The sequence below is a fragment of the Bombus terrestris genome, chromosome 4, assembly GCF_910591885.1.
Source record: "Bombus terrestris chromosome 4, iyBomTerr1.2, whole genome shotgun sequence".
NCBI classification, from domain to species: Eukaryota; Metazoa; Arthropoda; class Insecta; order Hymenoptera; family Apidae; genus Bombus; species Bombus terrestris.
The window spans coordinates 8,424,158-8,436,790 of NC_063272.1; the positions used below are offsets into that span (position 1 = coordinate 8,424,158).

General features: G+C 33.3%; 2 protein-coding genes across 2 annotated transcripts in view; one reads left to right on the forward strand and one right to left on the reverse strand.

The window, feature by feature from the left end:
- Positions 1–219: 219 nt before the first annotated feature.
- Positions 220–4,430, reverse strand: LOC100649087. Its single transcript, XM_048405519.1, has 9 exons — positions 4,308–4,430; positions 3,400–3,531; positions 3,104–3,310; positions 2,441–2,656; positions 1,941–2,114; positions 1,628–1,827; positions 1,302–1,567; positions 1,053–1,212; positions 220–463 (listed from the first exon to the last, which is right to left on the reverse strand). Exons 1-9 carry the CDS (start codon positions 4,428–4,430, stop codon positions 457–459), a joined length of 1,485 nt encoding a protein of 494 aa, XP_048261476.1. The 3' UTR covers positions 220–456.
- A 1,696-nt stretch (positions 4,431–6,126) lies between these two features.
- LOC100648973 (protein GDAP2 homolog) overlaps positions 6,127–12,633 on the forward strand; it is a 69,247-nt gene continuing 62,740 nt past the window's right edge. Inside the window, exon 1 of the mRNA XM_003395089.4 lies at positions 6,127–6,435. The gene's annotated coding sequence lies outside the window, so the exon portion shown is untranslated. The remainder of the gene's footprint in view (positions 6,436–12,633) is intronic.

Sequence of the window (12,633 nt, forward strand, 5' to 3'; positions counted from 1 at the left end):
GCAACGAAAACATTAGCGTTAGAAGATTACGAAATAGAGTACTAGCTTCGAATTGTTATCTTGTCTAACTCTACGCATGTTTATCGTTTTTTTTCTTTCTAATAAGCGTTTTATCTAAAAATAGTTTGAAGTACGATACATTGAAAAGTAATGCGAATACATAAGAACGTTTTCAACGTGAATTATAAAGATTTGTGTTTAAGTAATACAGTTTCGTTAGAACAGATTTATTATATAGAGTATAATACAAAACATTACAGAAAGTAGATGTAGTCTTTTACTTAATTTGATATGAATGTAACAATTAATGACGATCATCCTCAGGATTAAATGTTTTATTATTTACATCGATAGCGCCAGCTAAATCATTGCTTGAAGCAAGACAAATTAAGACGACAACGATGATAGATATCGCAAGAGTGATCTCGCTGTTGAGAATCCATTCGATTTTGTACGTTAATACCTGCAACATGTATTTACGGCTGTGATTCATTTGTGATACGGCTGTGATGCGTTTGTTTTCTTATAATATAGGGGCTTTTCTCTCGTGTGTTGGTGTTAATCCACTGAAAAATATTTTGGGAATTCGTTTATGTACCTTATGGTATAATATATATAAGATTATCTCATATATAAGATTTGAAATTCATTGAAGAATAACTTTAAGAATTCTCCTACTTAACTTATAATATGATACGCGAAATTTTTAATTTCGTATTTAAAAATCACTGAGAAATAATTCGTAAGAATTCGTTTATACAGAACATACCACTATACCATTATTATATACCACCTATTCTTATCACCTAGAATATCTCGTTTATTTTTGATGATATTAGTTTTCTGAACCATTTTTGAACCTTTAAATCATTCGATTTATACCTCAAACACCTTTTAATATTATCAAGAACAAGCGAGATATTGCAGGTAGTAAAATTAGGTGGACCACCTCGTGAAAATTTGAGACTAAGAAATTTTGAACTTGAAGTTTAACACTTGAAATTCAGCAATTGAAGGATTCGCATGTTAATTAATATAAAAACAGTCATTACTTGATAACAGCAAATTTCGTATTTCTACCCTTAATCAGAATCGCAGACAAACCACTCTTCATCGCTTCGCTCATTGTGCACTGGTTCTCCGCGTAATTATCAATCATCTGATACATCTCATCCGACACTTTCAAGTCACATTCACATTGAAGCGCCCATTCTGTAAAATGACAAATCAATAAAATGAAAATTCATACAATATCGTTGTCAATATACGTACGTATAATAAACATTACTCCTATACCGTACCATTTACATTACCGTTATCAAACCTCTTGTTCGAGCTACACGTTTTTGACATGTTCAAATGACAGTCACAGCAGCATTTGGAAGAATCTCCGGTTATCAAGGAATCCAGCTCTTTCACGATTTTCTTATCGTCATAGACAATGTTTTTTCCGTCTTCGGATTTGTCCTCGACACCGTTAGGCTGTTCGATCTTACAGTTGACTGTGCATATTTCATCTTCCCGTTGGTTTGTTATGCCCGTGGCCTCTTTCGTTACGTAAGAATCACTGGAATTATTAAATAACACGCTACTGGATTTGCAATCTGCGGTTCAACCCTTTCTTTACCATTGTTCCTCGCGATCCTTGTTAATCGGTGCCTTCGATATCAAGATTTCCTTATCGAACTGAGGCTGTCCCTCTTCTACGGATAAAGTAATTTCAAAATTTTTCTCGTTCTCATTCAGTTCTTTTTTCACAGAGAATCCATCGTCTTTGAAATATTTGACAGTTACGCGTTCTTCGTTGTCCTCTGCTTCGCACAAATTCTACGAAAATTATTATTTTATATGTATAATTATTTTCTGATTCTATCGTTAAGAATTTTTCATATTAATTTCTCGTAATTTTGTAACAATATTTTGTGTGAAATAAATATTACCGATACTCGAGGAACTTTCTCCATCTCATTTATGTTCGTCGTTGATACATCGTTGCACTCTTTAAGTTCAGAAGATTGATTCAACATTGAGACTTCCAGAATAGGGACAGGTTTGTCACCTGTCTCGTCGCGCATCGGCGGTAAGTTCTTTGGTTTTACTTTTTGTACGATGATCTGAATCGATAATAATCATAATTTGTTTACTTTAATAAGAAGATGAATGAAAGTGTTGCTTGCAAATGTTTTAGTTGTATTAACTGCACCAATAATTTAACATTCTCCACTTGATAAAACTCTACACGGTTTATCACTTAATTTGTTTTACATTCTAATGAAGAAAAAATGAGATTAATGGCGCCAGTCACCGTCGCGTTATTCGATATTATATTATACTTGTGTGTTTAATTGCTTTAACATATTATTTTCGATTAATTGATTCGGAATAGAAGCAACGAAAAAATGAATACAAAGTAAAAAAGGATTAAGTATTAGATTAACACCTCTTGCCCCGTTTTATCCAGGATCCTCACGGTTCCTCTCAGATTTAAGCACTTGAACATATCCGCGACGAAACTCTCATAAGCCTGCAACCTCCTTGTCAATACTGCCTGTGCCATTCTTTCACTTTTTACAGCCGCTTCCGTTAACTCCAAATCGCGTGTCAGACGGCCCATCCTTGCTACTAGCTGCTCATTATGCAACATCAGAAACTGAACCTGGTAATGTCGAAACATTGTTCTGACGATTGCGATTTCATTAACTTAGCTTCGAGAATCGAAACCTTGTCAAAATTTCAATTTCCTATATCCAATTGTTTCAGTATTTCTAGCTGTATAACTCTCAGGGTATATTTGTTGAATTTCCAACGAAACTAAACCTCGAGACGCATTATATTTTGATGAAATTACGTACCAAGTATAGGTAATAAAATAAAAATGCTAAATCGGTGAATTTAAGAAATGAACGTTCAAAATACGATCATTGTTAATGATACGAATTTAACAGAATAAAAATACCAAATAAAAGAATTTGAGAAACGAAGGTTTAAAGTGTGATCAATGCCTTGTCCTATTTCTCTTGAATAACGGGAATTTAACGAAATAAAAATACTAAATGGAAAGATGTCAGAAAAAAGGTATAAACAATAACCATTGTTGTCTCACCCTATTTGTTGTAAATGACACCGATTTCGAACAGAATCGACACGTTCTCTGGCCGTGTTCGGCGAACGACCGACACGTTCGATGAGATTCGACGAAGTTGTCGATCGATTTGCTAGATCTAAGTATTTTCCCCACGTTGCTTGTTGTCGGTGACACGATCAATGGCGGATGACCATCATGCGCGTCATGAACGTTGTCGACGCCACGCTGAAAATTCCGTTCGATTCTTAGCAATGGAATGCGTCTCCACCAACCGAGCGGAAATTGCAAATTTGCTATTGCAGCGTGCGACTTACATCCGACGTATTTGAGTTTCGATCGATGGCACGAAGATTCGGGATGACGATGAAACGGAAATATGAGCTGGTACCCAGGATTTCTATTTCTTTGCTCACGTAAACGAACTGGTAATCGACGTTTGGCAATGCCTGCGTAGAATTTTAAATAAAATCAGCAAAAATGGAGAACTGATAAGATTATTAATTATTAGGGTGGTATTAATAACATGTAAATTACAAGGATTTAATCAATTTAAAGGTTTAGTAAATTAACGATTATGAAGATAGCAATGTTTATTAAATCAAAAGTAAGTAAGGATAAGTCGAAAGTTTATTTGTTAATAAAATTATCTTTATCAAAATATGGATATTAAGGATAATTTGGAATAATTTCTCAAGATTTCTAGCGAGTTACCATACCTTTGCATTTTCCAATTAGTAGACTATGGATATTTACATATTTATAAGAAATTTAAATGTATAAAAATGTACAGTTGTACACAATGTGCATAAATATACAAGAAAAAGCATTCATTATAAAATTTAGAAGTCGAAACAAAAATTTGCATAAATATCCGCGAAACCTACTAATTAATATAGATGTAAATAAATCCTTATTTTTAAGATTATGTTGAAGTAATGAGAATTATTGAATTTCTACGAGTATTCTTATTTGCAATATTTAATAACCTCTCGATGAAAAGTATGTAAAAACATGATACTGCGATTGGTCAAGGTCGCCGTCTTAGGTGATAGAATAATGTATTCAAAGGTAAGGTATTGTTGTAGATTACTCCATCCTCTTGGAAAAATTCCAATCCAATCACGTGTTGACGTATGAATCTTAAAAATTTGATTACCGTAATAATGTACTATGTAGCGAGAAATTAATTGCCCGTGCAAACGATCGATAAACCTTCACTCACTCTATCTTGTATCGTGTAATATACGACTATATCCTCGTCAGTTCTATATTTCGTTTTTAATTTATTAAACTGAACTCCATTGATATACTGACAGTGAAACGTGCCACGTACACAGCAATACATTTTCATGAATATTTACGACAGAAAGACAGAAGAAGAGATTAACAGATCGCTTTGGAAACAGTTGAATTGAAAATGTACTCATTACTTCGTAAGAGATGATCAAACCATCATTGAGGTGGGAAAATAACAAACAAAAGAATTGCGGTCTAGTTAATTGAAGTTGTAATTTAAATTAATAATAAATATAAATTCAATTCAGTGAATAGATATTTAGAAATAGATTTTATATTCTGTATCTTGTTAAAATAGATACAATGTAAAAAATTTTTTATACATATCGTATAATCGTAATTTATATCATGGTCAATTAGAAAGAATAAGACAGACAGCAACTGCCATCTGGCTGCGAAGTACGAGTAGTCGTCAAAATTTACATCATAAACGAGATAAAGCGTATCTGATATATCATTTTTCATTACGTGAAATCTAAAATAAGCTTGGAAAGGTCATCAGTTTTGTTATGTTCCCTATAATTTGTAATTATAAATTTATAGACTATATTTAACGTAACTGCCGCAGATGATAAATTTAATAAACGTAAAAGAATCTGTTGCTAGATTTATGGAATAAGGGATGTTGCGTTGTGGGTAGTATATTTTGATGCACAAGTAGCTTTTCCACGTTTGATTTCAGTTCTAACCATTGGTAGCGTTGGCATCTCTTTCTATGCTGAATTGATAACGTTGGAAATGATAGGAAAGTGGTAATATGGTTCTCAAGTTCTGAGATCATTCAGCAAAAATACATTGGGTTTTAGATCTATGATATATTTTATCTGTGCTCATGAGGGAGGGATTAATAAACTTATTACATGCAAATTATTCTCTAAATGCAATCTGCTGCGTTATTAATTATAAATAAACAGAGTATATATATATTAGTATTAAAACACATTTATTCTTGAAACTCATTCCTTTATTCAAATAATTTGCATTGCTACGCAATATACCAATTAAACATATATACAGAATACGTCAGTAAAAACAAATGTTACAAATTTAAATACGTACATTTATAATAACCTATACTTTATACTAAGAGAGTTTATTTACAGAGATACGTACACATTATAATTAAATTAAACGCAAAAAACGAAGATTATCGATAAACTGTCGAAAATTGTTATTGCACAAATTAATGATTGAAGGCTATCATGGATTAAATTTCATCCCAAACGAATTTTTTAATAATGATTAAATATTAATAAAACGCATAATTTCATTTGTTTAATTTTATCAATATTTCAATTTAAAAAAGATATATTGCGGTAAATTTCCACCCATAACATCCTTTAAATATTAAATAGTCAATTTTCATGAAAGAGAAACACGAAAACCAACTAATCTATATATAGAGCTATCTATATATAGAGCTATATCTCATTATCCTTATCAATGATTATCAACATCTTCCAAATTAACATTACATACTATCCTGTTATTGAACTAAACAATTTTCATCTAACAATAAAAATAGTAATACAGAATTTAAGTAACAAGCATTTATGTAACTTTTATCCATAATAATATTGATATAATTTCTTTTTACAATAAGTTAGAATGGTTAAACATGAACGTTCAATAAACGAGAAATTCGAAAGCTGCCGCCATTCAGTAAGTATCGCGCACATGCGTGGCATTCTTCACATCGCGCTCTCATTGGTCAACGCGCGAGTCGGCTCGTTGGAGCGTACGCGCGCTCAGGTGCCGTACTGATCGCCTCGATGACAAGGCCGTCAGTTACTGTTCGTGCACGAATGCGACGAAATACCCGAACCTCTTGGCGGGTTTTCGCTCGGAGCTGCGCTCACGAGACCAGCTCGACAAGGAAACGGAGGTGACGTTTCTACGAAGAGGAAACAGTGAACGTTAACTCGAGACGATCGGCAAGCATCGACGGACTTAAGTACGAGAGACACCAACCAAGAAGCACGGAGAACCTGTCGAGCACCTGAGGCTGCATTTTAGTCCAACTTTGGCCGCGCTGATAGGCGGACGATTCGTAGGTGAGTGAGCTGTAAACGATGCGTCGGCGCGACTAAGCACGCGGTTCCTCCATCTCGCTTTCTCCCGTGTCCTCATCACGTTCACGGAATTTCATGAAAAATTCCCCGTCACATATTCACAAATCCTATGTTCTACGTGTCGATTGAGCATAAACTCCTTACTCTTTACAAATAATCCTTGATTCCTTCGTTCCTTATTTTAGGTTAACTAGCACCTTACGCTGTATATGTCGTATAAATTTACCCGAAAATCCACGGTTAGGATATTGCGTGACATTTGCTACTCCAACTGACCGACGAATATTTGACAGCGGACTGACAGAAATTCGATTATCAGAGGCGCGCTGCTCGAGACGCGGATCGTTATCGATGCTGCCCTTTCCTGACAGACTTTCCAAATACGCGTGTCCCTTCCGTCACTATTCTTTAACATTAGAGTATCAAACCTATCAATGTTACAAGTATCAGACTTCTTTAGTGTATATTTAGTAAGAAACACAGATAATTTTAACCAAATTAATTTTATCTCTTGTTCAAATAACTATTTATTTTCATTGTATCGTTCTAATTATAATTATCTGTATAGAACATGTAAGTATACATAACAAATTCTATAGTTTGAGTCTTAAAAAATGATTGTATAAGAGGTGATTAAAATCTAGATAAGAGCAACGTCGATGCTTTCGAGTGTTCAATGAATTTGAGTGTCTTTTTCTCGCTGGAGCCTGTTGTAAGATATTCTTTTATTGATTAGATAGAAGAGTGATTTTCGAAATTAGTGTGGAATAACGGTATTTTTAAGCATTTCCATCGACTGCCTAAATGTACACAGCGGAAGACCCTCGCTCGCGACCTTGATCGTACAGTTGGTATAGCGGTATACTCGAGCCGCGCGCGTCGATAATTCCTGTCGTGCATTCTCCGTCTCGTATTCGTCGTCTTCGCGCCAATCCGCTCGTTCCCCTCTCAGCTGTGCACCGATCCCTGTTTACAACGTGCTCCTTCACGATCAACTGTCGAATGTGAAAAGAGTTTTACCGATAGGCGTCAGCTGATTCAGTCAGAAGAAACTAGGTTAAGATAGGTCGAACGAGAGAATTTCGAGAAACGTCGTTTGAAAGATCATTCTGAAGAATTCTTCGATTTTTGGCCGATGGTTATAGGTTATATTTTTACGTTTGTTACGTAATAAATAGAATTACATTATAAATAGTAGGGCATTAGTGCATATTTGGTATAAATTAAATCCTTTTTACTGCTTTTATTTTCTAGTTATTTTATTATAAATCTGTTAGTTCATTGGGACCATATGTATCTTATAAAATAAAGTTTGTTAGAAAAATTTGTTAGAAAACGTGAAAAGAATGGAGTGATAGATATGTTTTAAATAAATGCTTTTGAAATTAAAGTTTCGAATAATTTAATGTAACTTAAAAATAAATCTGTTTCTGATCGGATAAAAGATCTAGATTTTCACTATTTAGTAATTAAGATTTTGATATTATGACCTACAATTAGATTGCAATTACAATTACATCGTATCAGATATATTTTTGATCAAGTTATGTTAAATACGATTATATAATATATGGAATAATGAATGTGGTTTAAGCTTGAAATGAAAAGTCGTATTTTTGCGTTCAGTAATTAGAGGCTTGTTAAGGCTTAAAAGATTAGATTGCATTGAGAGTGTATAAGAAAGTTATGTTAAATCATTTAACTCAAATATATTATTTTAAAATAGATGGAAATACGCATATGGCTCAAATGTATGGTTTTACGATTGAAATTAAGAATAATTTAATGTGATTTCTTTTGTTAAATAGAAAAGCCCTATTTACGAATTGTACTATGATTTAGAAGATTAAATAGTGCGGAGAATATTTGGTTAGTTCAGGTTGAAACATTCGTTTCGTTAAAAACACGTCGAAATACTTTCAAATTTAAGTTTTTTGTTATAACTGATTAACTTCAAAGTTATATGAATAATTCATGTGAAAGACAAAATTCTTTCAACTACTACACGTGGGACGTGTTCGAAATTAAGACGTGGTATTTCCATTAGCATTTTTTAAAACTTATTCAATACATATACATATGTATGTGTATGTCGCATTAATTAACGACGAAAAAATTATATTATCTTCTGATGATACCAATCAGATATCTGATCGAATACTTCGAACATTTCATAAATTTTCAAGTCTTATATTTCGATATATCGTAACCTGGAAGTAATTTTAACAGAATCAGATACCAGATCATCCCACGAGATACCAATGAAAGAATAGGACGTAGGAATAACGCTAATCGGGTCAATTAGTTGCACATTTACCTAGGTAAACTTCGAGGTCTCCCTCTTGTTCCATTTCAAAAGTTCGATGGACTACATTCATGTATTAAGGTTTTCAGAAAGTCTTACAATGGAGCCTGGCAAAGAGTATTCACCATTGTATGCTGCATGAATCGAACAAAAGCGACGTTGCTGTTGTAATAGCCTGTAATACACCTAAAGCTTGTGGAAACACTGTGATTAATACAAACTAGATGTACCAGTCGATCGACGAATTCAAGAAAATGATATTCTATCGATAATTAGCTTTGATCGTGAAATTTTTAGAATCATAATTAACAGAATCGAAAATGTAGACTATTTCGTTCCACTCAGCGAAGAAAAGCTTTTGTAACATTTATTTTCTTCTTTAAGAAGAATTAAATATATATAAGAAATATTCCTAGAAAGTCTTTTAGGAATTGATATTTTAGAGAGACAATTATTGTACCGTGAAATTTATATTCTATGAAATATTCGGAATGTTCATAACTCTTTTTTCCTTTTTATTAAAGAATTCTATAATAGTGCAATAGTATTCTGTGACTTTTTTTCGAATAGCGTATAAATCTTTTCCATTCTATCTCTAATCACAGCAGTTATCTGAAAAGACTATTGCTCTGATAAAGCAATAATCTAGCAGCTTTTTCGTTGAACATTTTCACGTCACGCGACTCAAAGACCTTTTATTATCGACTAAATTAAAATCTTTCTTTCGAAAAGTATCTATCAAACGACGTTATGAACTCCATTTTTCTGTCCCATTTTTTTTCTTCTTTCTTTTTATAGCCTTTTCACGTTTCAAAGTGATAACCGACGTCATGTCGCCTGTTTGATAATCCGATCGCTAAAACACCTCTGTCACATATCGGCTGATAATGGAATCGATCGCGAAGGAGTTAAAAAGCGTGGACGTGTATCGCGAGGCTCGATATCCCAGAGTCAATCGGGACACAATGAACGATAATCGGAGCATGACAGGGCGCAGATCGAACCATTCAATTACACGGTTCCACGAGGCCGGTTCCAGATTTAGGAAGTTAACGTAAATTATTCCGACGTCGTTTGAGACCTTGGGCTTTTAGCCGCGAAACCAAGATAAAAAGTCGTAAAACCGGATCCTGACGAGCTATTTCCAGTTATTTCTGTCATTGAAGCCATTCAATACTGAAGCGTTACGTTTTGTAAGTCACATGAAAGAACTCGAGTAATCTAATCAACGGAAATTCATTTTCTCTTTTCTTTTTTGTCGCAAGTCGTTGAAAATTTCATAATTTTCTTCATAATTTAGAACGAAGTGGTTATTTCTTGGTATGGTACATGCTGTAATTTTAAAATACTGTATGTGAAAAAGACCAGAGGAAAAATGATTCAAGTAATGAAAACATTCAGTGAAGAAAATCGTGAATGAAGCTAATGTTTTAACGTTTGAATTATGAAAAGACAAGAATTTGGCGCGACATTAGGTACACAGAAATAAAGAGAATTTAAGAAAATTCTACGTAATATGATGCAATAGGCATTTGCATAATGACTTGAAGATGATATACAGATGAATGTAATACAGTAATCAATGACAAAGCAGAATTACAAATCTCTTTAGCACAAACTAGATGTACGTAACATACAACCGGTTATAAAAGTATCTAGTAGTAGCAAGCGATTTGTATCCACCTCTTAAAGTATAATTTTTAATAAAATCTACTTTATTTTCGAATTATTGGATCATCATTGCGGAATAGAATAATAAATCATCATTGCGTAATAGTCTGTAGAAGAATAGTCTCCTTTCAAACTTTCTCTTTTACTGCCTAAATGCTTTAGATTGAATGTTCTACATATGTATCTTGGTTAAGTATGTACTTTCCTGAGAAATTATATACGTTATGCGAAGCGTTATGAGGCGATACTTTAATAAAAAAGTTCGCATATTTTCAAAATGTCAAATATATTATCCACAAGTTTGGAAATTCATAACAAGATATTTTACAAGATAAATACGTATTTATTTCGCTTTTGCAAAAGCATATATACTCGAATCATGTTACTACTAAGCCCCTCGTATATTTTAGTAAAAGGTTTTATTATTGAAATTTATTGGAAGTTTCAGAATTTCGTTGTAGTCGAGTATAAAGGCGAGTCATAAGTTTCCTATAGTATTTATGATAATGGAGTAACATTGTGAAGAGTCAGTTTAATAAGTATACAAAGTACGTGCCAGTGAAACTTGCTGTTGGTTCTATATCGGAAGTCTCGACGAGTTCGCGGTAATTCGAAGCGAACGAAGCTTCTTTCTGTACGTCGTGTAAGATTATATTCAACTGTGTCACAGAGAACTCTAATTTCGTGACGGTTCCCGAATAAATTAAATCTTGTGTCTCGTGAGCTGTCTGTCTAAACGGAAGTTAAGAAATTCTTTATTAAAGAATCCTAAACAAATGAACTGTCCTATCCTTCATTGCGTAACCTTGTTCCAGAATTTCTGATTAGAAACTACTTTCTTTGCGAATTCGTGAATTTCCTGATAAACCTGCTGAAACATTAATTCAGCAAATATTTCATTGAATTTTCTAAACCTTACATTTTTAATCTACGAGTTGAACGCTAAAGCAATTGCAAAATGTTTTTTCTAAAGGCGGTGCAGTTCATTTAATTGTAATTATTTCTGTGGAATATTTTATTATAGGTGTAAATACGTTTTATCAATCATTTTAAGCATAACAATAACATTTGAGATTGTATTTAAAAAGATTACTAAATTCATCTATGTTCGATCTTATTGAGACACAGATTTACTTTATAAAGTTAAACATTTGCTAAATTTATTATTACACGTTGCTTTTTATAAATCAATTTATCATATCATTAGATTCTACTATACTATATAAGATAGCATTGGAATAGCAATGGAATGAAACCACGGTAATCAGGAATAAAGAATACAATCATAATAATGGATTCTCTTATATGAAACTTTGAAAATAAGTTAATGGATGGAGTTAATTGAATATCATATATATATATATCAAAATTGTATCCTGAAAAAAATATTGGCTAAATATTAGCTTCGAGTTATATTTTAAAAAATATATTTTTAATGTGTGTTCTTTACCATATTAAAGATATTTTTTAAAATAAAAATGAAAGGAAAAACTACGAGTTATTTAACTATTACGAAAGGGGATTGCAATCCGAAAAGAATTATAAACACTATCTAAATATCTAGTATCTGCAAACTTTTCTGCATTCTAACTTCGGCTTTCATTATTCTCTCATGTCCTTCGTTTATCTCATTAATTAACGATACTTTCACTTGTACGCTACACAATTTCTCGTGAAAGAAGGTGTCCTTCGTTATCAAAGGAAGTTCGCTCGTTTGCCAAAGGGTCGACCCGATCGACCGTGTAGATAGACGTGTTTCCACGCTGTGATAATTAAGGGTTCGCGTTAAACGAGCCAACCGGCAGAAACTAAATGTCCGCGGTTCATTCTCAAGATGCTGCGGGTTAACCATCTGCGCCAGCCGATCCGACGCGATATAGGGGTCGCGCGTTGATAATTTGGGTCATGCATTTTCGGCCAAGCACGCTTTACATCGCCTTTACATCGACCCTCTTTATCAGTCGCTCCACTCGTGTCGTACCAATATACATCGTAGTTTGACGTGGCATTAATTAACGAATTTCATCATTCCACCATGTTGCATCTTCAATAGCGTATCACTATACGTGTATATGATATGCGTATAACTGTACCAACGAAATATCCAAAATTATTCGACTGTTTGTGATTAAAATAGAGATTCTACGGCTCCGATAGCAACTTGTAACATTATCTGTAATTTGATGTAATCTGGCTATTGGAAG

Coding starts and splice junctions, on each gene's coding strand:
- LOC100649087 (XM_048405519.1), bottom strand. CDS start 4,430: ATGTATTGCTGTGTACGTGGCACGTTTCACTGTCAGTATATCAATGGA. Junction 2,115..2,440: donor TGGATAAAACGGGGCAAGAG/GTGTTAATCTAA, acceptor TTATCGATTCAG/ATCATCGTACAAAAAGTAAA. Junction 1,568..1,627: donor AAGGATCGCGAGGAACAATG/GTAAAGAAAGGG, acceptor TAATAATTCCAG/TGATTCTTACGTAACGAAAG.